The sequence below is a fragment of the Brachionichthys hirsutus genome, chromosome 6 (genome assembly GCF_040956055.1).
Source record: "Brachionichthys hirsutus isolate HB-005 chromosome 6, CSIRO-AGI_Bhir_v1, whole genome shotgun sequence".
Classification (NCBI taxonomy): Eukaryota; Metazoa; Chordata; class Actinopteri; order Lophiiformes; family Brachionichthyidae; genus Brachionichthys; species Brachionichthys hirsutus.
The window spans coordinates 7,185,516-7,210,519 of NC_090902.1; the positions used below are offsets into that span (position 1 = coordinate 7,185,516).

Here is a 25,004-nt window from a genome sequence, read left to right on the forward strand (position 1 = left end):
ATTAAATAAGTGAATTCCTGACTCTGTATCATTGCTTCCTTTTCACTGATCTGTTTCCGCTCCGTCTATCCTTCTTCCTTGTCAGTAACGTCATGCTATGCTTCCAGATGTTTGCTGCCTCATATATCTTCACCCTCTCCGCCCTTTTGTATTTTTCCACATTGAATTTCCACTAATTAATTTCCTCCTTCTTACCTTCAGGCTTTATGAAGGGAAGGAGCAAGCAGATTTTGAAGAGTCGCTGAGGAGGCTGTTCAAATCCATCAACAGCCTGATGAGAACCGACTACACGACCACTCTGCTGCTCAGGGTAATCACACACCTTCACCTGCTGCCTGCAATCTAAGGTCTTCATCTTCACCCCTTGTCCTCCTTTTCTACTCTGTTTCTTTCTGAACATTTCTGTCTGACCCATCTCCCTCCTCAGGCTCCCTCTTCTCGCAGGTGGCCTCTCAATCGGACCCTGACAGCATCATTGTTCTGATATTCGATGTGTTCATCCTCTCACTTCACCAACATTTCAGAGAAAGCCAGGCAGACAGAAACAGTCATTTAAAAAATAAATAAAAGCAAACTGCTGTCACACTTGTCAGGAGAGACGGCGAAGATAATGACAAAGTCACCTTCTTCCACAAGCTTTCAAGAGAGTGATTTAGGTGTATTAACTGTGTGTGTGTGTCATCAGGTTGCTGCTCTGAAATACCTGCCAACAGTGTTGCATGATGTTGAGAAAGTGTTTGATGCCAAACTCCTCAGGTACGTTTTCTTGTTAAAGATGCAGAGACACTTATCTTTGGTGTAGCTCGGGGAAACTGACAGGATATAAACTGCAGCTTTCAGATGAAACATTTCTCCTGGGTTTATTCACCGACTCCTGTTCTTCAGTCACACCACGTTTCATTTCGGTCAAGCCTTCTCTTCTCTTTGGATATAAAAATCTCACCGATCTGACGCACTCTGCCTCGGAGTGAATTGACAATTTCAGTGAGACCATCAAGTTGAACCCAACGGAACCTTTGAGGGGCATTCTCGGCATCCCAGAGACCAAAGCAACGAAAAAACGACTTATCTTTGACTCAAAATGAGATGCACAACATTACTGTTTAGCCCAGGGGATGTTCTTAGTGTACGATCTCCAACTTCAACAAAAAAGGAATTTCAAGCATTTGATTTGTCCTCCACTTATGCCTCATTCAAACAAACACTGCAACATTTAAAACGTATACTTAATTTGACATAAACAATAATGATGCTGCTAACCATTAAAACCTGTTGGAACAAGTTAATGTATTGAAAATGCGTGGAAGAAGAAAATTTCCAGGGTTTGAAAATAAATTTAAAAGCCAGAAAGAGGAAATAATGTTTATGATTTTTAAAAAGTGCATGTGGTTGCATAGAGTAAAATAAAGTGGAATTACCAATGACAAAATTTGATGAATATATTATAAATTGCCATGACAACACATTAATTCATTCATTTTCCCACCGCTTATTCCGTCATCGGGTCGCGGGCCAAGCTGGAGCCAATCTCAGCAGTCAATGGGCGAGAGGCGGGGTACACCCTGGACAAGCCGCCAGTCCATCGCAGGCCATGACAACACAAAAAACATTAAAATTTGGGCAGACAAAAAGTAAAAGTAAAATGACCTCACTTCTGTAGCATGTGTATTTTTGGATTATCCTCACTTGACACCGAAGTTCCACGTTCAGAGGTGCTATCAAACACCACACACACACCCACACACACACACACACACGTGGTAGAAAGTTGATGAATAAAAAGAGAATCTAGAATGAATTCAGCGCATGCTCTCACTTTCTCTTTCTTTCTCCTCCACATACATTCATTCAGTTATCAAACTACCTGGGGGGCCGCCTTAGGCAGAGTCTGGGGGAGGTTGAGCCGCATCAGGTATTCCCACCAAAAAAGCTTCGTTAAAAGAATAAAAATCTTATCCAACATGATTAGTAACCGTTCGTTCTTTAGTTTAGGTTAGTTTTACCCTATTGATGATGTGTTGTTGCACCGGTAATGTATATTACATATAATATGCATTAACCATGGGATGCAGCTATGTAGGCGTTACTTTGTGTTATTTTTTAAAATGAATTCGACGGTTTGTTCTCGCCAACGCCGATGTTCCGTCGACTTTATAACCGAGCTATAGTTCGTCTCCAGGTTGGAGCCTGACTCTGAAATGGGGCGGCGGATGAGAACTTTAGCCGAGTGGCCCTATCGGAGGGCCACTCCCCTCGGTGACATTGTCAACGAAACATTATCATCCCCCAAGTTCAAGGCCCCGGACTTATATTGTCTCTCTTCTCCATTTCACGCACGCACGCGTGCATCCACGCATGAACGCACACACAAACATAAAAACATGAGGCAAACAATAATCATAAAAGGCATTAAACAGACCATAAAAAACAAATAAAGCCAGACCAAAAGTCTCATGCTGAATTGAAAGCCACGGAGTAAAAGTGAGTTTTAATACTAGTTTTAAAAGCAGACAGTGGTAAAGCACAGACAAACACACACACATGCACACACACGTACACATCCCAAAACCACCTGCATCCGAAAGCAAGATCCATATTTGCATTGCTGGTCAGAACTGCCTTGGACAGACTCGCTCACTGTGTGGATTACAATCACCGTGGACCTCCTCGGTATTCATTGTATTCTCACCTGTTGTGTGAGAAACAAAGGGGCCCACTTTGCATTGTCAATGAGCTTTTTGTGTACCCTTTACAAGCCCATGTGGGAACAGACTGACATTCAGGGTTTTAATCAAATTCTGCTCAGATAAGTGGGCCTGATAAGTCTGCAGTGAGCCTCTGCTCCACAGCTTGTCCGCATGCCAGCATACGCAGGTGAAACATTATACAAACCTTTATGCAAAAAATGCTGCCACAGCTTCTGACAAAGATAAATAAAGCATACTAATAATTATAATGCTTAGAAAACTCTGTGCTCTGAAGCAGTCAGTCTCTCTAAATGGGAATCCTGGTCTGCTTGATTTTTCTGAAATTATATTTAGGATAGGATGACTCAAACCTGTGTCTTCTTTAAAGCATTATTAGGCTTTGACTCATTTGTTTTCATGCAACATGCACTGCTCTGCTCCTGTGTGAACTGCACAGCCATTCCTTTTAGTGCTCACATATTTCTGACCTTAAGGAGCAGCTGTTTTGTGTTTGACCGACTATGATATGGCTCCACTCTCAATGTTGAATCAGCTACATGTTTGGAATGAATGGAAACATTTTGTTCGAGTTCAAAGCAAATTCAACAATGTGCAGAAAATGACTTTTGGACATGTTTTATTCCCATTTTATTTTGACATTCATCATTATGTATTTTTTTTTCTTCTGTCTCTAGTCAGTTACTACATGACTTTTATTCCTGCATCCCCCCTGAGAAGCTTCAGAAACAGAAGGTGACCTCGATGGCTGAAATTGTCAGCAGTCAACTCTTCCAGAGACAAGGTTTGTCCCATTTTCTCCGTCCTGAGAGACTAATAGTTGCACACTTAAGGGATCTTAGGAGAACCAATCACAAATGAGCATGATGCAAACACAACTGTCAAACTATTCTGTGCAAAATCATGCATAGAATTAGTTGCTTCCTGCTTTACGGTTGAGATCACATTAAAAGGTCTAATTCCAGCCCAGTAACGGCAGTGGGCCGACAGCTGTTCCCACTGCACTTTACAACCACTAAGGGACTGGCTTTGCTTTAAAGCTTTTATTTGACATAGCACGATGGATCCCACCACGTTGTCTGTTCACAATGTAGTCATACTGTAAGCCAGTGTAAGGTGACCCATTAAGGCACTCAAAAGCATCAGCTAAATGTAAAAAAGCGGTGTTTCTGCATTAAATATAATTCACTGCAACATGTAGTCATAACAAAATAATATCAAATATGTTTACTACATTTACTAGGTATTAAAAGAATATTTGATTATACACATGAAATTCATGGATATTTGAGTTCATTTTCACTGGAGCTGTTCTTAATTTAGATGCTGATGCTGTAACACAATCGCAGTGCTGCTATGTTCACCCCAGTGGACCACAGTCAGAAGCCATCTTATTATTACAATCAGCACAAGTGACACCTATTAATCTACCCCCTCTCTGATTGGAATGATTATCAATCACATTAATGAGATTCATTGTTTTTTTTTAGTATTTAGGATCATTTGACCTAAAACAGGAATGTGTTTTCTTTTACTGTTGTGGCTTTAACATTTTAGTTTCCGAACAGAACATGAGCTTCCTGTTGCCGAAGAAACAGAATTGTCATCCATATTAATGCTACTGGTGATCGCCATCCTCGGCGAAAGAAGAATACGAAACGATACCTGATGATTTTCATGGATTGTTTCTCAAAATTGCTGCAGACCCATTTCTTTCGGCATGCTGACAGGAACACCACTCAGTCTGTATTGCACTTTAAATTGCTCTCCACATCAATGATTACATGATCCGTGCCGATCGGTCCGCCCTCTACCTGCTGCGGGTCTGTGTCTAATATAGTTGCAGTGGGCTGATAAGTAGTGGTTTCTACTACACGGGAGCAAATGCTGGTGGAAAGAATGGGCTGCTGTTGTGCTCTTGTAATACAGAGTTGGAAAGGAGACCTATAATCTGCAGCACAAAGAATTGCAAGTAGACTATTAATGATTGTGTGGAGGAAGAGATCGGTCTGAGCGGGACAGAGTCGGGAACCACGTCGGGCTCCGTGTGTGCATGAATGAAGAGAGTATTTGTGTGTTTGTGTTGGTGCAGTGCATGCACAATGGGGTTGTGCACTGCCTGGATTGTTGTCTTTTCCCAGTGTAGCAGTGGGCTTCCTCATTAGTCAGATCCTGCCAACCAAGTCAGTGGCCGGTCTAGAATATGGTCCTCTGGTATTGATCAGAGTTTAGATGATTGACTCCCCTGGGGCTGAGGCGACAGGCGTGGCACTCTGACTAGCTATCGACTCGTTCAGTCGCACTCTGCCACCAGTAAAGGAAGGAGGAGAGAGAACAGGGCGATAAAAGGAGCAGTGGGGTTGACAGGAAGGCAGCGGATTCAGAGAAACAAAGAATCAAAGCTATGTGGGGCGTGCTGAACCACAGACTTCTGAATTATCAGTCAACACGTGAAAAACAAATGTCTCTGCTAACTGTTTTTGAAGTAAAGAGTTTGAACAGTTTTGTAGTGCTTGAAGAGTTTTATTGTTTTGTTTTTTTCTATGTTGTGTGCCCCTTTTGAGTATTTTGTAATTGTGGAGTAAAAACTCTAAACATGGAGATGGAGTCAGTGAAACATCAAGGAAGAGAAGAGGATTTAACATAGAAATGGTAGGAGGAGGGAGAAATGGGGGGATTTATTTAGAGAGGGCAGGAACTAGAAGTGAGTGATAAAAATAGGAAAGGAGAGATTAGTGGATGACATGGTTGTGGCTAGGGGAGAGGTAAATAGGTTGGCTGAAAAAGAAGAATCAAAAGATCTGAGAAGACAATGAGAGAATAGAGAGCCAAAGAGCCTGAGCTGTGTTCAATAGTGTGGGAGATTTATCTTGTTTTTCAATTAGACAGTCTGACACCAATCAAAGTTTAGGACCTGCGCAGACACTATATTGGGTAAACTGATTGCTATTGGTCAGCAAGTCTCTCTGATCTCTGGCAGGGTGCACACCGCAGATGGATTGATTTCTTCATTTATACATTGGTCCATTCCATCTCGTCCTCATCCTCCCCAGATGAGGCTGACACTCAGTCAAATTGAGATGGAGTTTAGCATTGGGACGCTAACTCGAGGGTGTGTATATGCTACTGCTATTCTGTCTAGGAGAATAAAATATCATGCACAGCAAAATTAGATATGCATAATAACTAATAGCGCAGGGATCATATTACTGCACTGTAATATATATTTAATAGCCCACGTCTGCCTGTCTGTCTGTCTGAGCACGTATACCAAGCTACGGTCGCAATGGGAGAGGTTAGACGATGGATATCTCTAGCAAAGCTTTCTGTCCTCACGCGCATTTATCTGGAAGATATTCTCTGTTGTAAGCCTTCTGCTTACTGTTTATTTCTGCATCTTCCGCATCTAACATCTCGACCCAGCTAGCAACTAAACTCAGCTACCTATTTTTCCATTAGTGACAGTCAAATTCAGAATACAAGGCAGAAGGTATCGTATAAGATAAACACAATTCTGCAGTGCATAAAAACACAACATCCGCAATCACTAACATGATCATGAAACAGTCCGTCAATCCCTTCCTGTCTTGTTCTTACAGTCTGGTCCTATTCTGTAGTTTTGCTCCACATTTTCTTCTCTTTAGAATAATGCTTACTGAGTGACGAGGGTTGTTTCCCTTAATTCCCTGACCTATTCCAAGGAGGATTATTCTGCCTGTTGATTTGGGTCGGTCGCTAATCTTGCCCACGAATTCAGGAAGACGGGAGGCATCGTCCCTCTTGGATGACACCGGCAAATTGAGAAAGCATTGGTCTTATATTCCAGCAAGAGAAGACCGTTTACAAGCAGCAGAGGGCTGCTCTCAGCTCCAGACTGGGAGACCAGACGGTCTCCTTAGGCAATGATAAAGGAAACACGAGAGGGGATATCAGTCAAATACTCTCACCTTCACTTTCTAAACGATGGCAGCTACAGAAAATAATTGTGAAGCCACGATTAGTCAAGATTAAGTAAGAAACATCTCACATGTCCCTCACCCCAACTCTTTTGCACTGTCTGCCATCAGTGTTTTCACCAAAACACACACCACCTCACCATAGCTCACCATACGCCCTTTGGATTAAGGATCTTGGCAAACACTTGCTGTATACACACAGCCGCACAATGTGCCCTTATGCAGATGACCACACACACACACACGCTATCCTGCATGTGTGTGTGCGATTTCCCTGCTATATGGGTTAATCTGGTTTTGAGACCAAATTAAATTGACAAGGCGCATTCTGACTCAATTTAGGCAAATTATAACGCCATCAGGCAATAGCTGCAGCAGATTGAGAGCATCAGTGCTGATAAAATAAAGGGAAAATGAATGAAAGCTCGGGGAGAGCAAAGAGCAGAAGGACGGACAAATCAGTCTGTCATTTTGTTTGCATACTCATTTCCCAAAGCTGGCTGGAATTCCTGACTCGATTCATAATGTATTTTCTCAGCCAGCATTTACCCCTGTCTGTCTGTCTGTCTGTCTGTCTGTCACTCATCATCTAGTCCATATGTAACAGTGTAAAATCTATGGACGTGTCCATGCCTACAACGTAAACTATAATAAAGACAATTAGAAATGGAGTACGTTATGGCGTGTTGTTGACACGGTGCACGTCCGTATCTTTATTCTCGCTCCCTTACTTAACTGATCCTCATCAATGCTTGGGAACATGGAAGAGTGATGCACTGTACAATTACTATCACCTGATTGGATCAGTGTTGACTGGTCTCAGTTGTCCCCACGTTCTTTATTATTACGGACAGGTCACTTTGGGCTAAAACTATAATGATGGCTTCATGTTACAGTGTTGGATTAAAACTGCATTACCTACTAAACAAATCACTAATTCATGTCTTTGCTCTGTGTGGTCCAAACCGAAGCTGCGTTAGGGTCTCCTGTGCACAGCCGATGTTTGTATTAGTGGGAAGGCTGTAGGGAATAAGTGTGAGTGTTACGCCGAGATTTTGCACACTCCATTTATTCTTATACATTTCTCCCTGCTTTTTTTCCACATGCACCTGGTCCAGCTTTAATTTCAAAGCTGTCAGCTTTGCTGCTGCTCGGGACGTGTGAATGCTTGTGTAACAGGTTGCGTTGTGGCCCAATAAGCACCCCCCCCCCCCCCCCCCACATGCCAATATGCTGTATACTGCTTCAAAGTGTGCCGCTCTGAACTATATCTCTGAGCTGCACTTCTTTGCCTCTGACGCTGGCTTTGGGTTCATGCCACGTCTTACAGTCATAGCAATGACATCTTGCTCACAAACATCCATCCATTCTTGTGAAGATATATTTTGTGCAAGAACTTGTGTGTGTGTGTGTGTGTGTGTGAGAGTGAGTGAAGTGGCTGCTAATAAATGTTTTTGAATGTTTCACTGCAATGGAGCCATCTGTCACAAAATATTTTTTCACTGTTGTACAGCCTGACCCAGAATAACCGCACTCACTGCGGAGCTGAGGGTTGATAGTTCATGATTGTAGATGAGACCGAGAGAGAAGTTGTAGCGCTCATTCTTTCAGCGTATGCAGAGACTGCAGTTTGAGTGGGATCGGCTGCGGGTGAAACGAGCGATGGATGAGACCAATGGGCCGAAGCGAGCAGTGTTTACTCATTTTGGTAGATGACTGTCTCACAGCCTCCTTTGTGTTTTTATATTCTGACCCATGTTCCTTTCTGGAGGGCTGATCTTGATGACAGCCGAATGCAGATGAGGACAGCAGAGGGTCGCGTGTGGTTTCAGCGCTTCAACACGCTGTCCCTGATTTCAGCATCCTGCTAGAACCGTACGAGTTAAAGCTTGATGATCACACGTGAGATGAACGATGGCAGATAAAGTGGATGACATTTAGGATATTGTGATAAATGATTTTAATTAACCTTTCAGCGACTTCTACATCACATAAAGCATATGTGATTAAATACTTGCAGAGTGAGCATGTTTGCACCACAGATTTGCTTATTTTGTTATCCAGCTTGAACAAATGCAGAGTCGGATTTTGAAAGAGAAATCAGGCGCAGGCTGAACCAGCGCTGGTCGCCTCCTGATATATTACGCTCCTCTTCGATGACACAGGCAATAAACCAACCCCATCAGTCAAGGCACAACAACATTGCTGTAGCACCTCATGCTTCAAGCAGGTCTAATTGGTTAATTAAATGGTCATATGGAGAACAGAGCAGTGGATTAGGGCAGGTAATCAGGGGAGGACTCAGTCAGTGATTGGAGAAAAGAAAGAAAAATGATTACTGAGAGGCAAAACTTCAGGGATTATGTCAATACTAACAGCTTTATCTAATTTGTTTTTGTTCCTGCATGAGCATTGTTGTCTGAGCAAAGGATTAATATTCACACCTGCGTGGGTTAATACACCTAAGATGATTATCATTTTTTGTTGTCTAGATAATGCATTCTTAGGAGAAAACACGAAGATCATCAATTTTATTCAAGAGGGCACCTCTTCTGACACTGTACTTGCTTAAGTTTTGCTCAAACCATTTTGTCTTATTTACATCCCAGCGATCACTCAGATTCACGTTTGAGGCATGAAAACCAATGAACGTCATCATCAGCCTGTCACGGTAGCATCAATAACCTGCTGGCCCTACGCTTTTAGTAGAGCACTCACTCACTCACTCGCCGGCAGGACGGTTTCGCGTATTTCTGTGAAAAATATTACCCGCATAAACCTTTTGTGTGACAGCCCATACTTCCACAAATCACACGTGTGAAATATATTTTTTCTATGATCTTGAGCTGCAAAGCAATTAATGAGAGAGAGAGAAGATATGCTCATCTTATATATGTCCAGAGGAAATGTATTGCATTTTACTTTTAATGGGGCTTTAGGATGAAGAAGTGAGGCAAGAAGGAGGCAGATGAATAGGAGATGAAGGGAGAACGGAGGAGAGGGGACACCTAGGGTGACACAGACCGATGAAGAGCCTGCTGAGAGAGACATTAAGTTCTCGCCAAGTGGGAGGACTGGTCGCATGGTTCTTACCCTCCTTCGGCTTTGAGGATTTACTTGTCATTGCACCATCAAACCTCCGCATTATCATCTTTTGCATTGTTCTTTCTTCCAGAGAGAGAGAGAGAGAGAGAGAGAGATGAAAACAGCAGACGCCTCTGATTTGCATGCCTCTTAGCAAATTAGATCACATCTCATCATGCGCCATGTTTTATTGTGTGTGGTTGTCAACTGAAAAACATAGAGCAGAGAAAGGATGAGCTCACTGCTGAGCCATCAAAGCTGGCTCTCTGTGTGGTGTCCTGCCAGCGGCGCTTGCTGCCGGCTCTGGGCAACTTGGCAAACCAAACACATAACTGCACCCTCACACAGACGCAAAGAGATTCCATCTCTTCAGTGAAACGGCAGTGAAGCAATGTCACGCGGGAAGAGGAAAATTCAGACTCTGGCATTGGGACAGGGATTTGTATTAAAAATTAAAGGGACACTTCAGCTTGAACAAATATGCTGTTTCCAATTGAGATTGATGCATGCTTTGAATACATTGTGTGTGTGTGTGTTTTCTTCAAACAAGGGTGTGTATCTGCACGTGATCCATGCTAGATGAGGACGAAAGTTACAATTCCTTCCGAGACCTTGACTTTCCTTTGCCAGTCAGCGCCCCCTTGGCAAAGCTCTCTTCCACAGCATGGCCAAATTGATTTACAACATATTTGCACTGTGGGGTGAATCACATAACATGCGCTCACTGTAAATCACACAGGCAAGTGGGACATAGAAACACAACTCTGCAGAGGAAAGTGCTATTGCAGCTATGTCCAGCATGTTTGTGTGTGTTTACTTGAAAAAGTGCTTATCTTCCAAAGATAACCATCTGTTATATCAAACATCTTATTTTCAACAAACTCTATTGTGCTCTTCTGCTATTTTCTGAGGTGCCTCTTGTAGTTTTTGCATCTCTTGATCGCACTGCCAGAACACTCGCTTTGCTTTAGCTCAGCCGCTCAGACAGCAGCTCTGTTTCAGACAAAGCAGCTGCTAGCAAGCGCCACCAAACAGACCTCTGCAGAAATGGTTGAAGATGATAGGATTAAGTCCGAGGCTGCGGTCGGACGCTGGCAGCTCTTGCAAAAGGAGGCTGGATTTGCATGCAGGAAGTTCTGCCTGAGAAGCTCTAATCTTGTAGCAGACCTAGAGCCCATGTCCCATATGTTACTGTTCTGTACTTACAGAAGTGTGCAGTGTGGATCATTTAATTTGAAACAATTGACCGATATGTAATTAAGAAAGAAAATTAGGATGTATGAGGAAGCTCAAGTTAAGCTTTTTGCCTTTCTGGACCAAACACATCATGCATTGGTTCCAGGGGAATTCACTTCATTCGTTGTCAAAGGCTTTTCACAGAATCTATGAACGCTCCTGTTAATAAGAGCAAATTTGTACAGACACCGACGCTGCTGAGCCAAGATGATGTCACTCTTAAGGTTTATTTTGGCTCAGTCTAGAAATCAAATTCCACTAAGACGACCTTCAGGGGCTCCACTCCACACGGAGTTCTGTTAAGCAACTGTTTAAACACTCTGAACATGAATACAGGAGGCATCCATCATGTTTGATTGGACCACTTTGAAGAGGCACAGTTTTATGATTTAAAAACAAGAAAGTTGACCCATTACTGTAAAGAAGTGCAGGCCTGTCCAAATATTGGTACATAAAGACATTTTTCACAATGACATTGCATTGAAATAAGACGCTTCCCTTTTTCATTTGACATGGTTTTGTCAATCAAAGCAATCAAATTCAATGAAACCAACAACATTTTTGAAGTTTGCTTGTTGTGAGTTGTGGCGTTTGCTGCTCTGTGCTGCAGGTGCACATAAAGTAGCCGCTGCAGCATGACAGCATCACATTTCACCCATCATGCCCTGCAGTAACGTCATGTCCAGACACCAGATATTGCACTAATGACCTTTTGAAGTATTTACTCCATTTGTTTGTTTTGCGCGTATTTGCTGTGTTTTTCTTGTGTAACGTGCTGCTAAGCTGCAGACCAGTTGCATTCCACGGCGGCATCTTGCACTTCTTTCTTTGTAAGGTCAGACATAAACGTTGGAACTCGGTATTGTGGTCATTCTTTCAGCTTGGCTCCTCACATTATATATAAAAAGAGGAATATTTCAGGATACTCTCTCAGCTTCTCCATCTGAATTCTGTTTCACGTCCGCTCTTGTGAACAAGCTGCACAAAACACATGTGCTAGTTTTCTGTCTAAAATCAATAGAAATAAAGAAGCAGGTGGCTTTGGGGTCATTCCACCGAGGAATGGAATTCTCCGCAGTTTTAATGCCACATCCAGTGAGCCGGAAGCCGGGCGGATTAATTCTCAAGTTCACGCACTACAATGCTGCTATGAAGTACGCATTGTTGTCTCTTTGTGAAAGGACAGAGGATGATGAGTATGTGCTCTGATGGATTAAACAGATTTAGCAGTTTCTACTTAAATACAAAGCTGGCGGAATTAAAAACATCCTCCTCTCTCCTTTTAAGTGCACAGACCAGTCCAACTCTCTTTGATTTTATTCCTGTGTGACAAAAGGGCATTTTTATTTGAAGCTGTACATTAGTGATTATGTAAAGTAGAAAGAGATTTTTACTTTTGTCTGTCATCCAATCTCATTCTGTGTGATCCTCCCTCTTTTTCCTCTGGATTCCCATCCACCTGCCCAGAATCCATAGGCTCCTCCCTCCATTTCTGAGTAACAAGATGCATTTGATGACTCGTGTTTCTTCCTCCTGCAGGTTTGAGTGTCACACAAACCTGGCATGATGCAGTTAATAATAGAACTAATAAGCATCAACTTAAATGAGTTTATAGTGGACTCCTTCTACCTGCAGCTATGGGTGGGATAAAGGATGTGTGTGTGTGTAGTAATAAAAAGGACCAGTTATATTCCATTAAACGTGTCTATTTTTTTTTCACTTTCAGAATTAGACCTGGATTATACCATGTTTGCATCTGACCTTGAGTTAAATATTAGACTGAGTGCATTTTCATTACTGCAGCCTGAACAGCTTAATGTTAGCCTCTCAACAGCAGAGAATTTTAATAGGCTGCACGGCCTCCTCAAAAATCAATGATTTTAATTATCTTTGAAGAGTGTACCTAGTCAAATCGCCTCATCATTAACTCGTTAACGTCGGCATTAGTGTCGCTGTAACAAGATGTATTTTTAGAAGCCGGTTTTATGCCAATAAAATTATTTTGTTCAGGAGGACATCTCAACAAAACAATTTCATTAGGCATTTTGAAGAGTTTAGCCTTGCATGTTTTTCCTGCATTTTCTAAAAACTGCATTAGTTCTTTGAGATTTCCTTTAATTCCTAGAGTGACTTCTAGGAAGGAAGGAATGTGACCATTTAACATCCATGACAAAAATAACAACAAACAAATCCGTTGAAACACTAGTAAAAAAAAGTGTACAGCATGCATTTCAACAAAATGATTTGACTTGACTCTGATCCTCTAATGTGGATGAAGTCATTGCCGATGCATTGCATGTGAGACCAAATTAACTCATGAATGAATTTAAGACTGGGATCCTTCAGAGAGACGGAATGGGGAAAACATCCCCAGTGATCAATGTGCTTGTTGACTGTGTGGCTGACCGAGCAGCAGACACACACTTAAGCGTAAACAGACACTTGATGGATATAACTCCATTGTGCTGTCTGGGGTTAGGGATGAAGGTGCAGAGGCATCATCACTCATTGCTTCACAGGTACGGCACCAATTATCACCCTGGTTGGGCTTTTGAAGACTCTTTAAACTGAACCCTGCCGTTTCATGGGACTGCGTTTAAGCTTCCTACAATAAATACCCTGACTATTGCTTACACCATGTCATACTGTACACAGAATTCTTCTTACTGACAATCTGAACTACGTAGGTCACCGGTCAGGTGTGGCTTTGTTTTTTCAGAGTGCCGTGATGTGTTGTTACCCATGATGCTGCGGGAGCTGAGCAGGGCTCTGGCCACGATGGCTGATGGTCCACACGGCGAGAGGAGGAACAGTCTGGAGTTGCTCAATAACATCCTGGAGGTCCTCAGCCGGGACAATGTGGTGAGACAGTCTTACTTTGTCATTAATTAGACATATCTTGGAGTACTTTTAGACAGTAGTGGAAACGTGTATAAACCTGAAAAGTAATTGCTGAGGTCACATTTAGGTTCAACTCAGTATTTACTTTTGCATAAAGTATGAAAACTGTCAGTCACAGCTTCTCATGAGGCGAGACGCAAATATCCCGTTGCTCTCTCAGTTCTACTGCGTTTCTTTCATTGCATTTTACAGTTTGACATTTCCTATCCTGCACATGTAAATATCAATTCCAGTGATCTGTAACTTTCCTCGGTGACTGCATACTAAAAATGTCAGTGGGAAACTCGAGTACTGGTACTTCACCTGCAATTCATATCACAAGATAAACAGGTGTGGATAAAATACATGCTGCATTATCTTAGCCGAGGTCATCCAATCAGCAGCAAGTCATCACCGACTGAACAGCAGTCTTCTTCTTCCTCGTCTTTTGTCGTCTTTTGGATGACTTTGCGCTACCCTTGAGCGCCGCGCCACCGTAGTGAAGAACGGTAGAGCTAATAGCCTTAAGCTGTTTTGTCTTCACTCATCAAGTCATGCAACGAAGCATACCTTGACCAATTACAATCTAATTGATTTTGTTTCATTCGTGTTGCTGGATGTTTGTCTGTTGAAACAAACTCTTTTCATTCCTGAACTAAACAACTTTAATATGCAGAGAACAAATACATCAGCAGCATTCAGTTGAGGGCTCTCCGATTGCTGCTGTATGCTGCTGGCAGCCTGCTGAGACTTTTGAAGTGAAGGCATGGCTTTCAGCTCTGTTAATTTGGATAACACTCATGAAGCACGGAGGAAAAGGAGAATGGACCGACTCGAGAGGAGGCAAATTTATGAAATTTAAATAAAAGCAAGTTGAGGTGCAACATTACAGCACATCATTCCAATCGAATGGAAGTCTCTAATAAAAAGTACACACACTGCCTCATACGGTTTGTTTTGTTGTTTTTTTCTTTTTAAATCAAACTACCACTTCCATTATAATATAAGTGAGAATGTACTACAGAAATCTACACACACTGTATGTTCATTTGGGCCTCTCTATTTGGCCCTGTGATAAGCTGGCAACTTGTCCAGGGTGTGCCCCGCCAGGTTCCAGCGTAAACCCGTTCAAGTAAATGAATAAATAAACTCAAACTCAGCTCAAACCAAAGAGTCAAGGATGGATGAAGTACCGGTTGAACAGCACTGAGGTCAACCCAACTCTGAAGAGGCGATGCTCTTGTGTGTACTGGTTCCCATTGCACGCGTGGCTTAAGACTGTTGATGACATCTGGGGGGGTGATCTACTCGCCTTTATTAAGGGAACAGTCCTCACTATAACCTGATACTGGGAGGCTCACTGGAACAGAGCTGTCACTAATGTTGAGTCCACCATTGATTTTCCTCCAGTGACAAGTCCTGGTCTGCAACCGGTTCATTACTCCCTTTCCATCAAGAACTCAAGGTTGCAGGCCTTTATTCCCCTGCTGCAGAGACCCAAGAATTGGTGCATGGTGTCCCAGTCCAGAGGACGTGTGTTTCTGGCGGCCTCACACATCTGTGTATGGCAGGCATAGGGAGGCCACCTATCTTTAGGAGTGTCATGAGAGCAAAGCTGAATGTAGTTCAGTGAGTTCTGACCTGCTTGATCTACGAAACGGCAAATATACTGACAATCATTTTGATTCAGGAAACAGACCCTGCCATCATGCTGTGCTGAGAAATGGTGTTGAACTCATAGCGAAGCGTGTTCCTGCCGAAAGCCCGACATTGACCTCTAAATCTGTCCTGATGCAAGAATGACTGGGGACGCTCGTCGTTGTAGTCCATTCAGTCCCCTCTGTTCATCCATAACCCATATTTTATATCCAGAGCATGTAGCTTAGCTTCATCAAACTGTGCACATACTGTACGTGACGTCAATGATGCTGCGTCGTGCCAAACCTTTATGCAAACTTTTATTTGTCTGTCTGAAGTCTGAAGGTTTCATCGACTATAAGATGGAGATGACTGTCTGGAAGTGGACGAGGGGAGAACAAGATAACAGCGAGAGGGGGGAATGACAGAGTAGAGGAGAGAGAGAGAGACAGATGAAGGTGTCACCTTTTCATCCTCCGCCTCTTATTTTCCTTGCATCTTTGCCCTGTTTTTTTCCACCTCTCTTCCTCTCTCTGGGTGGGACCTTATTAAATCGTCACACAGATACCTCCAAACGAGGGACACCTGCAGAAAGCGAGGCAGACGGAGAACGAGGGTGAAGTCTGAACAGTAGATGGATAGTTCTGACTGGGGAAGAGTGCATGCTGAATTCATAAGTAACTTGGAAGTGTATATACTGTGTGTGTGTTTGTGTGTGCGTGTGTGTGTGATTAAAAGGAGGACAATAAGAGAGAGCGAGTCAGAGAGAAATCGCCGCAGCGTTCTGGCTCCTCTTCACCTAGTGCTCTGTTTTTCTTTTTAAATGATGTCACCAGCAGAGATGAAGAACCAGTTTGGAATAAATAAACAGAATATTGACTTCTGTTTGTGTTCAGCAGGAGAGAATCAGGACAAGAGAGCTCTGAGTCAACTGCATCAGAAACTGTTGTAGGAGACCAGAATAGAGAGTTCCAAAGATATTCAGGCCCATTCAGGATGAACAGATGTGTGTGTGTGTGTGTGTGTGTGTGTAGGTGTGTGTGTGCGTGTGTGTGCGTGAGAGAGAGAGAGACTTGACTCCATCTACTTCTAGCGCATCTGTTATTTTTGGCCCATTCTTTGTTTTGCTGATCAGCTCATGGGCAAACATAAACCACACCCGCACACACACACACACACACACACACACACACACACACACACACACATTTTGAGCATTACTGCTGATGTTGATCTGCTGTTAGGATGTAGCAGATGCTTCGCTAGTGAGTTACTGCCCCCCAGTTAGTCCAGAGTCCGCTTATATTGACCGAGCATTGTGTGTGTGTGTGTGTGTGTTCGGTGTATTTCGTAATGTTAGTGTAAGTGTTCACAAATTACATTTATATGCTCACATTTCCGCTTTTTATCTAAATGCAACTCCGACGTACTTTCGCATTGAAGGTTTTTTATGTGCTTAATCAAGTAGTAGTGAAATGGTTAAAATGCACCGAAGAAAAGTAGGTAATGATATTGTGAACGATTTTGCATCATCTGGAAGTTTATTATAACATAGATATATATAAATGGATGAAACGGTAGGTTTGATGCAGGTCGCCTCTGCTGGCAGCACGCGTGCAAAGATCACTCATATTTTGACAGTTTCTTTCCCTCTGCTTTCAATTAATCTCGTCTATAATCCTTCCATTCAGAACGATGCTTTGGGCTGTGAGTGCCAGCTTGATTTTCCCCACAGTCCTGAGAGCTTACGCGAGGGAAGTACGGCTGCAGAAAGGAAGTCTGACAGGAAGTCACTGTTCTGATCTGCATGTGTTTGAGTGTTATCGCCTGTGGAAGAGTGACAATATTTATTCCCTGTTTATTCGTTCTCTCCATCCATCTTTGTTCACTTGTCTGTGCTTCGTTGTTTCTCACAGGGCCAAACATTTCAACACATCCAGGACATTGTGGGGTCTCTGCTGAGGATCATCAACCGGACTGTCATCACGATGGGCCGAGAGCATGCCCTCATTGTAAGTACAGAGAAATCCTGCACTCCAACTAGTAGAACAAGAAGACGTTACATCAGCGCCTGTCTGCCATGAGATTTCATACTGAAGCACAAAATGTTTTAAAGACGGCACATTTTGTTTAAAATACAGACTTTTATTGCACATGTAAGAGGAGGATCAGGAGGAGAGGAGCATTGTGGGAGCTCGCAGGCTGATAGTTAGTAGGAGTGGTCCAGGGTTTTTCTTTGTGGCAGCTTGCTATCCAGAAGCAACTGAAGACCCTAACCCTCGTGGAGATCATTGGTTCCTCTCTAAACAGGTTTAACCAACTCGTGGGATAAATAAAAAGCCTGAGCACACGTTCATTTTGTTTGTTGAATTTTCAATGTTGTAGACTGTATTTACTTACTATGAAACTGCAGTCCATGAAACTGGTAGTTTTGTTTTTCCAAAAAGTACATTATGCAATATCAGATGAAGAATAATGCACCAGAATTCTCACACACAGTCGGTGCCTGATTATCTTAGACTTTGCAAATATGCACGGATACATTGGTGAAACTTGAATACAGAACGATAATTCTGTGATTACTTGTTAACGTCGAGCTTTAATTTGCTCACACGTGCACACGTGTCATCATGTTTGCGCGCGGGTATACAGTCTATGCTTGTTTGTGCTCCTGTTTAGAATTCTGTGTGTGTTAAAAGCCTTGATAAAACGACTGCCGTTGCATCAAAACGCTTCCATTTTGGATTTTTAATACAGGGGAATCGATCATCCTGTCAGCGCTGACAGGCTTCTGACTTTCTGACATGGCCTGCAAGTCTGTGATCAGCTGCCCGTCACATTGTCTGTTAATGAATTCTGAACGCAATCTCCATTGTGCTCTCTGAAACCCTGATATCCATCAAGTGAAGCGTCTCTTTGCTTCTACGGGCTCGTCAGCTTGAGTTCCACGCTCATCCTCGGAGCCCTTCAGCCAGTGCTACATTCACATTTTGGCTATTAGGCCATCCAAAGATACAGTATTTCGAATAAATGCCAGATTCCTTGGATTTTCCAGGGTCCAGTTTGCTTATTGCTGTAAATGAGCCCAAATAGGCTTGAATCAGTCTGTCCACCTGTCTGTCATCCAAAGTGCCAGTGCTGCATTTCTCTGTTATGCCTCCCTTGTAGGTGAGAACTTTAAGCTGTTTCCTTCTCCTATAATGCTTATCCTATTTCTCCACCTGGTCCCCGCTGTACTTTGAGAGCACAGTACAATTTCTCTGGGGAAAAATGGCCATTTACAGGGATGCAGGTGGGAAAATGATCCCACTCATTTTAATGACGCTGAAGCGCAATCACAGGACCACGAGAGAGAAGCTCTGTTCCAAAACCTTTCGCCGTGGGGTCTCCCGAGATGGAATCATCACCCACGCTTTCCCCAAATCTTATAGCCACCAGAAACACTTCTTACGGAGTTTCTTGATTCGGCCCTTGGTGCTAGGGTGGTTGGTGGATGAAGGAGATGGTGTGGTTTTGGTCAAGGTGGGGGCAGGCACATCGTACTCCCCATCCAAGGCCTCCATGACACCCTGTAGGTGTCCCTCTTGCTGTCGGAAATCATGCTCCACACTGGAAAGGAGGGAAAGAATGAGAAGAGGAAAAAAAGGAGAGAGAATGATTTATACTAGGATGTGGGTAACGTCAAATCACGTCACATCGATTTCTTCCCGATGAAATACACTAAACATGGTCCAGAGATGCAGTTGAGCAGAGGGATGAGAGGATGGGTGGAGGTCTGCTGAGCAGAGAGAGAGAGAGATTAGAAAATGACAGATTGAGAGACAGGAGAGTGAAAGTTTTCAATGTAGTTGAGGAATAGTGAAAACATATTAGCACTTTCCCATAACGCGGTTTTATGTGGATATTTAAAATGGTGTTCTTTTCTCACATGCATTCATCTTCACCACACACACACATACACTTCCAATAGATAACAGCATGTCAGTTTACAGGAGAGAGGAGAGGAGAATTTGAGCAAGAGCAAGGGAGGAACTTTTTTGCTCCTTTGATGTGTTCAAAGCGACCCTCTTGGCTTTTCTTTCTCTATCCATCTCCCTCCTCTCTCGCCTCTTGTCATCTCCCCTCATCTCTGAAGTGTCCACTGCTGCAGGTCCTACTATGGTATAAGCTTCCCCTCTGCTATGGTAAACAGTGTTTCTGTCTACAAGAGTAGGTTCATGTGAGAAGAGCTGCAATAAAGCAAAGGTTTAATAAAGGGGGGCAAAAAGATCACTGAATAATGAAAGAGAAAACAGCAAGAAAGAGGGAGGATGTGAAGGAAGAGAAGATAAGGGCCACCAGAGATGAGGAGAGAAGGAGGGCAGAAACGATTTTAGATGACTGAGAAAGAGCTCGGGGATGGACAGAGCAAGGGAAGGGGTAACTAGAGGGGGGGTAAAACTCTTGCGTGCAAAGAGGAGGGGGACCGCTACCATGAATAAAATATAACAGATTTATTCAGCATGCACGTACACACACACACACACACACACACACACACAGCCTGATGCACAATATCTATAAGCAAAGATAAAGCAGCACCTGTACTACATTCAATCAGTTCTTGTGATTGAGTGGAGGACTTATCATTGTCAGGTCCTTTTTACCCACACACTTCACTAGGTTTCAAGATGCCCCCTCTCTCAATCTCTCCAACTACTTATCTTCCTCTCTCTACCAATGCCTTCCCCACTTTCACCAGTATTCTTTTTGATTTTTGTACTTCGGGGAAAGCTACTGCGCTACGTTCATTCTGCAAGCCGTCCTCTGCATTTGTTCAACTGCGTGCCTGGATATGTGCGTGCTTGTTAGCATTGCGAGAAGCAGTTAGATTATTATTCCTATAGAGTTTTGGAATATAACATAATTTAGCCAGCAAGGGTTTTGGGTGATGCACATCAGAATCTTGATCCTTATCACTTGCAATTCTGAATCAGTTCTGTCATGGCCCAATGTCAACAGCTGCTTATCTAAAGTAATCTAAATCAACATGATGATGATGGGCGGAAAGGGGCACGACTATACATGCATCGCCTACATGTATACCTTCAATACTTACCATGGCATCACCCAGACTGTAATCCTGATCAGTGATTAGTCATAAAGAACTAGACCAGCAGTGCACTCTGCAGCATTAAAACAGCGCCCGTGTCTGCGCTGCGTCTTGGTACAGTGATATATTTGAGCAGAGGGATGTGAGTGATGCGATCGTTTTCCACTGAGCTAACTGCGGCAGCGACTGCTCTTCAATGCTGGAGACGTGCAGCAGCGTCAATAGCAGCATTAGCTCAATTTAATTAATTAGTGCAGTGGATTTGGGACATCGGCGAATGCTTTGATACAAGATACTGGAGAAGGTCACTTAAAATTCTGTTCAACTCATCCATCCAAATGTCTGCCACTTCTTATCCTGTGCTCACGGCTTATCGGTCAATGCCAGCGGACATTGGGGAGAAAGTACCCTCTGCCAGTTCATCACACGGCCCACACTTGGCACGACAAAACAATATTCACAATTATATTCACTCCTATAGGAAACGTATAGCCAAAGTCATCTATATTGCTCTTGTTCTTTGTTTTTGGGAGGAAGCCAGATCACCCGGGGCAACCCAGGCAAACTTTGTGTGGAAGGGACACAGATCCCCAGGCGGATTTAAACCCAGGACCTTCCTGCTGGAAGGCACTAGCGGCACCTGTGATGCCACCTTGACATTTTCAATTCATGCAATTAAAAAATCGGCTTTAGATGAAGAATTTATTTTGAAAATCAATTTGTGCTCAAGGCACCCTTAAACCACAAGTGAATCATGAGATTTCCTCAGATCCACAGTGGACGGGCTTAACATTCATATTCTCCACAACTAGGTCACATTTCAACCATTTATATCTTCCTGCTTACGGGAAGTATGTGTATGTGCTTGTCTGTTTTTTAGTTTGTGCAGGTTTATACTGTTAAGCTTTGGAATAAATCTAAAATTAAATTTGTTTAGCTCCCATCATTTATTACTGATAATACTAAAACAGCCAATCTGCACCATAACCTCTCTTTTCCCCCAATCCTGGAGGCCACAAACCACAGCCAGCCTACTGTGGCTACAGATGTGAGACGCAAACACTCATTTATTACCAAGTTAAATTAGTTAACGTTTTAAGTTTGGTGTTCAATACAGATCTTTTACATAGAGGGAGAAGTGTGTGAACAAATGCATTGATGAGCCGACAGTGGAACAGATGTTAGGAATACTGGAGGGATGCACATGTTGGGAGCCATGATTGCAAAAGAGTACAATTAGTTCCAGGCATGATTATATTTATTGATATATGTATTGATTTCTGGACTAAGACTAGTATTTGATGCCAGATTATTCACGCAGCATCTGAAAATTACTTTTCTCCTCTATTTTTTGTATTTTCAGTGAAGCTGCTGTTTAAAATAAAAGAAAACAACATAATTTCTATCTCGGAGGTCAGAGTCCAGGAGATTGTGAGAGGAGAACTGGCAAATTATTGCTTTGCCATTTGACACATAGGATGAGGCAAGCATGTTCCGAGGAAGACGGTGTGATGGAAAGGAAAGAGAGAAATCAAATAGGCATGGTGATGATTTACATAATGAAAAGACGAAAATCAGGATGGGGCGGTGGGAATGGGAGGATTACACTGCAGAATGTGTTATCAGATTGTGAAGCCCTGGCTTTTCAAGTTGCAGATCTAAGAATCCAATTACTTATTTGGGTCACACAAAAGGGATGGCAGAAACAGGAAAGATGCATCATTTAGGTCTGAATTAATATTCTTGTTTGCGTGGAATCGTCATGTGTATCTAACTTTCCTGGAGAGCGCATCCTCTTCTCATCTCTTTAATGCAGCATGTATTCATTTAGATATGAAGGGGCTTGCTCACGCTTTAGCAGTGTTCATATAATAGGGACATAATGCATGAGTCGTACTGTCATCCGAGAAAAGGCCGACAGCAGGATACGTAACATAAAACAGAACAACACGCTGAATATATGGGGGGGGGGGGGACATTTCAAGACGTTGATGGCTATAAAAGGCATTCCGCTTTGTAGTATTGTCTCCCAGGACGAATGACTCGTCTGGTTGGTTCTATAACATAATAAGCCAGGTGACTCGATGAGGTTACCTGTAGATGATGCAGGCTGTCTTCTGACAGGTGGGGCAGTTGTTAATGTCCTGACCGGTTCTGTATGAGCTGCGACTGTGGAAACAACAGACGGAAATAAGCATTCACACGCAGGCTTCCAGATCACCTTCGTTGTTCACTCATCCTCCACTGATGAAATAAGTGTTTTCAAGAAGAACCTCCATCTTGACATCTTGGAAACTCCCCCTGTTAAATTGAGGTTGATAAATATACCAATCTGCACTGACATACAGAAACGGAAAGGCTTTTTTGTGTTAGACACAAACAGTCATCTTCCTTGCTCTCTTGACTGTCTGAGTCATAATAAAGGTTATTGATCTAGATCTCTATTTCTTCAGTGCAACAACAAGAAGTCATCTGATGTTCCACTCCAGTGGTAACGGGACTTATCGACCCGCTGGAGTCGCACCGACCTCAGTGACTATCAATGCGTCTTAGAGCATTACATCATGTAAATATTATCAGTGGGAAAAAAATATTTGCATTACGTTCCTTTTTGAGCGATCCTAAAAATATAATGCAAACTGTGTTCTCAGGTTTTACGGAGCACAGAACATGAAGAGAAACTAAAATAAGTTTTTCGCGTAATCAAAATGCCTTATTGCGATTTCTTAGATATTTTTGGCTGCCCTTCCTCTGAGCCATGAGGACAAGCGCGCCGCTGGCTTACGTTGATATCGCAGACATTTTAATAAGATGGAGGGAGGCAGTGTGACTGGCGTTGGCTTTCCTCCCCTCCCACCCTTTATTAATGGCAATGACAGCAAGACAAGTATTTGCTGCAGGAAAGAAGCTGAGCACAGCAACAAGCTTTTAACTCGGCCAATACTTTCAGCTCACTGAAAGTACTTTCGTTTCTGGCACAGCATCAGATACGTTGCCACTCTAAATTGTACTCTTTTTGTTTCTTTTTAACCCCTTAAATGTTATTTGTCACACACTGACTGTGCGGCAAGATCATCAGTACAGGATCTGATGAAGTCAGTTTTAATAGTTTAGATATCGATTGCTCAAATGTGATCAGATTCACCTGGAGACATTAACGGCAATAGGAAAAATGATTTCCAGATCCCTAGATGGGGAAATAATAGAGTTTTGAAAGGAAAAATAACTTTTGGATACGATGAGAGACTGGGGGGGGGGGGGGGGTATGTTGGGAGGATGGAACGCGGACAAGAGAGAAGAAGTACTGAGAGTAAATGTGAAAAGGTGAAATAGAGAGGACGAAGTTGAGGCGGGAGAGCGGCAGACGAAGCAGAAACCTGAGCACGCTGATTGCTGCCATATGACAGGACAGCAGGTGAGAGTGAGAGACAATGGAAGGATCAAAGTTGGGAAAGTGATTCACAGCTGAGACATGACTCACATTCAGAGGTCGAGACTGAGAGAAGAAGAGACGGGAATTAACAACGAGATGTGAGGGCAGAAGCGGAGAAAGGGAGAAAGTGTTCATTAAAGTGAAGTGAATAAGGAAAGCCAGCTGGGATGTGGCTGTGGATCTCGAGCCGGAGGGGAGGATTCATGAATAAAAGGCAAAACAAGAGATGGTTAGTTGAAGTCGGGGGGGGGCAGTATGACATCTTTTAGTGGCAAGTTAAACTGGGAAAAACATGGAAGATAAACTACATTAAAGAACAGAGGAGGGACCTGCTAGCAGCGCGGCCTGGTATCTCATCCCCACGGGATTGAACACACACACACACACACACACATACACACACACACACACACTGCAGGAGTTCCCTGCTGGCATTCCTGACATATAAAATCCATTACATAGATTTGAAGCTTGTCGGTATATCTTGCTAAAAACCCTCGGATCCACTCTCTTAATCTCGTGGTCTCTCTCGACACCTGTCCTCCCCTGTCTTTCTTCTCGTTATCACTGCAGCTGACTCGCTCACACTTGTACTTAAGCTTGTACTATTACTTTTGATATCTCCACCTCTCTTCGCTTTTTTCTTCTCATCCCACTTCTCAGGTTCCTCATCTTTATCTTTCTCTCCTTTTTGCTCTAGTCTTGATATCTAACTCTCTCTTTTCTTTTAACTCATTGAATACGTCGTCCTCCAGTTCTTTAGAATCTTATTTCTATTCTCTTCCCTCCATAACCCCCCTCTCTTACCCTTCACTGAGGGCCTTGCTCTTCTCCAGGTCTTGAATGACATTGAGAAGCACCTTGATCTTCTCCTGGTTGGACACCAGGTTCTCCTCCACACTCTGCAGCTGCCTCTCCAGCCCGTGGGGCGCGTTCCCTGCCGGCCCCCCCAGCAGTCCTCCGGGAGCCCCGTTACATTG

General features: G+C 43.1%; 1 protein-coding gene across 1 annotated transcript in view; it reads left to right on the plus strand.

Moving 5' to 3' along the window:
- dock2-like (dedicator of cytokinesis protein 2) overlaps positions 1 to 25,004 on the plus strand; it is a 67,517-nt gene that overhangs the window by 15,014 nt on the left and 27,499 nt on the right. The window contains exons 22-26 of the mRNA XM_068740507.1: positions 202 to 310; positions 686 to 756; positions 3,383 to 3,489; positions 13,701 to 13,843; positions 17,416 to 17,511. Coding sequence (XP_068596608.1) covers positions 202 to 310; positions 686 to 756; positions 3,383 to 3,489; positions 13,701 to 13,843; positions 17,416 to 17,511 — 526 coding nt within the window. The remainder of the gene's footprint in view (positions 1 to 201; positions 311 to 685; positions 757 to 3,382; positions 3,490 to 13,700; positions 13,844 to 17,415; positions 17,512 to 25,004) is intronic.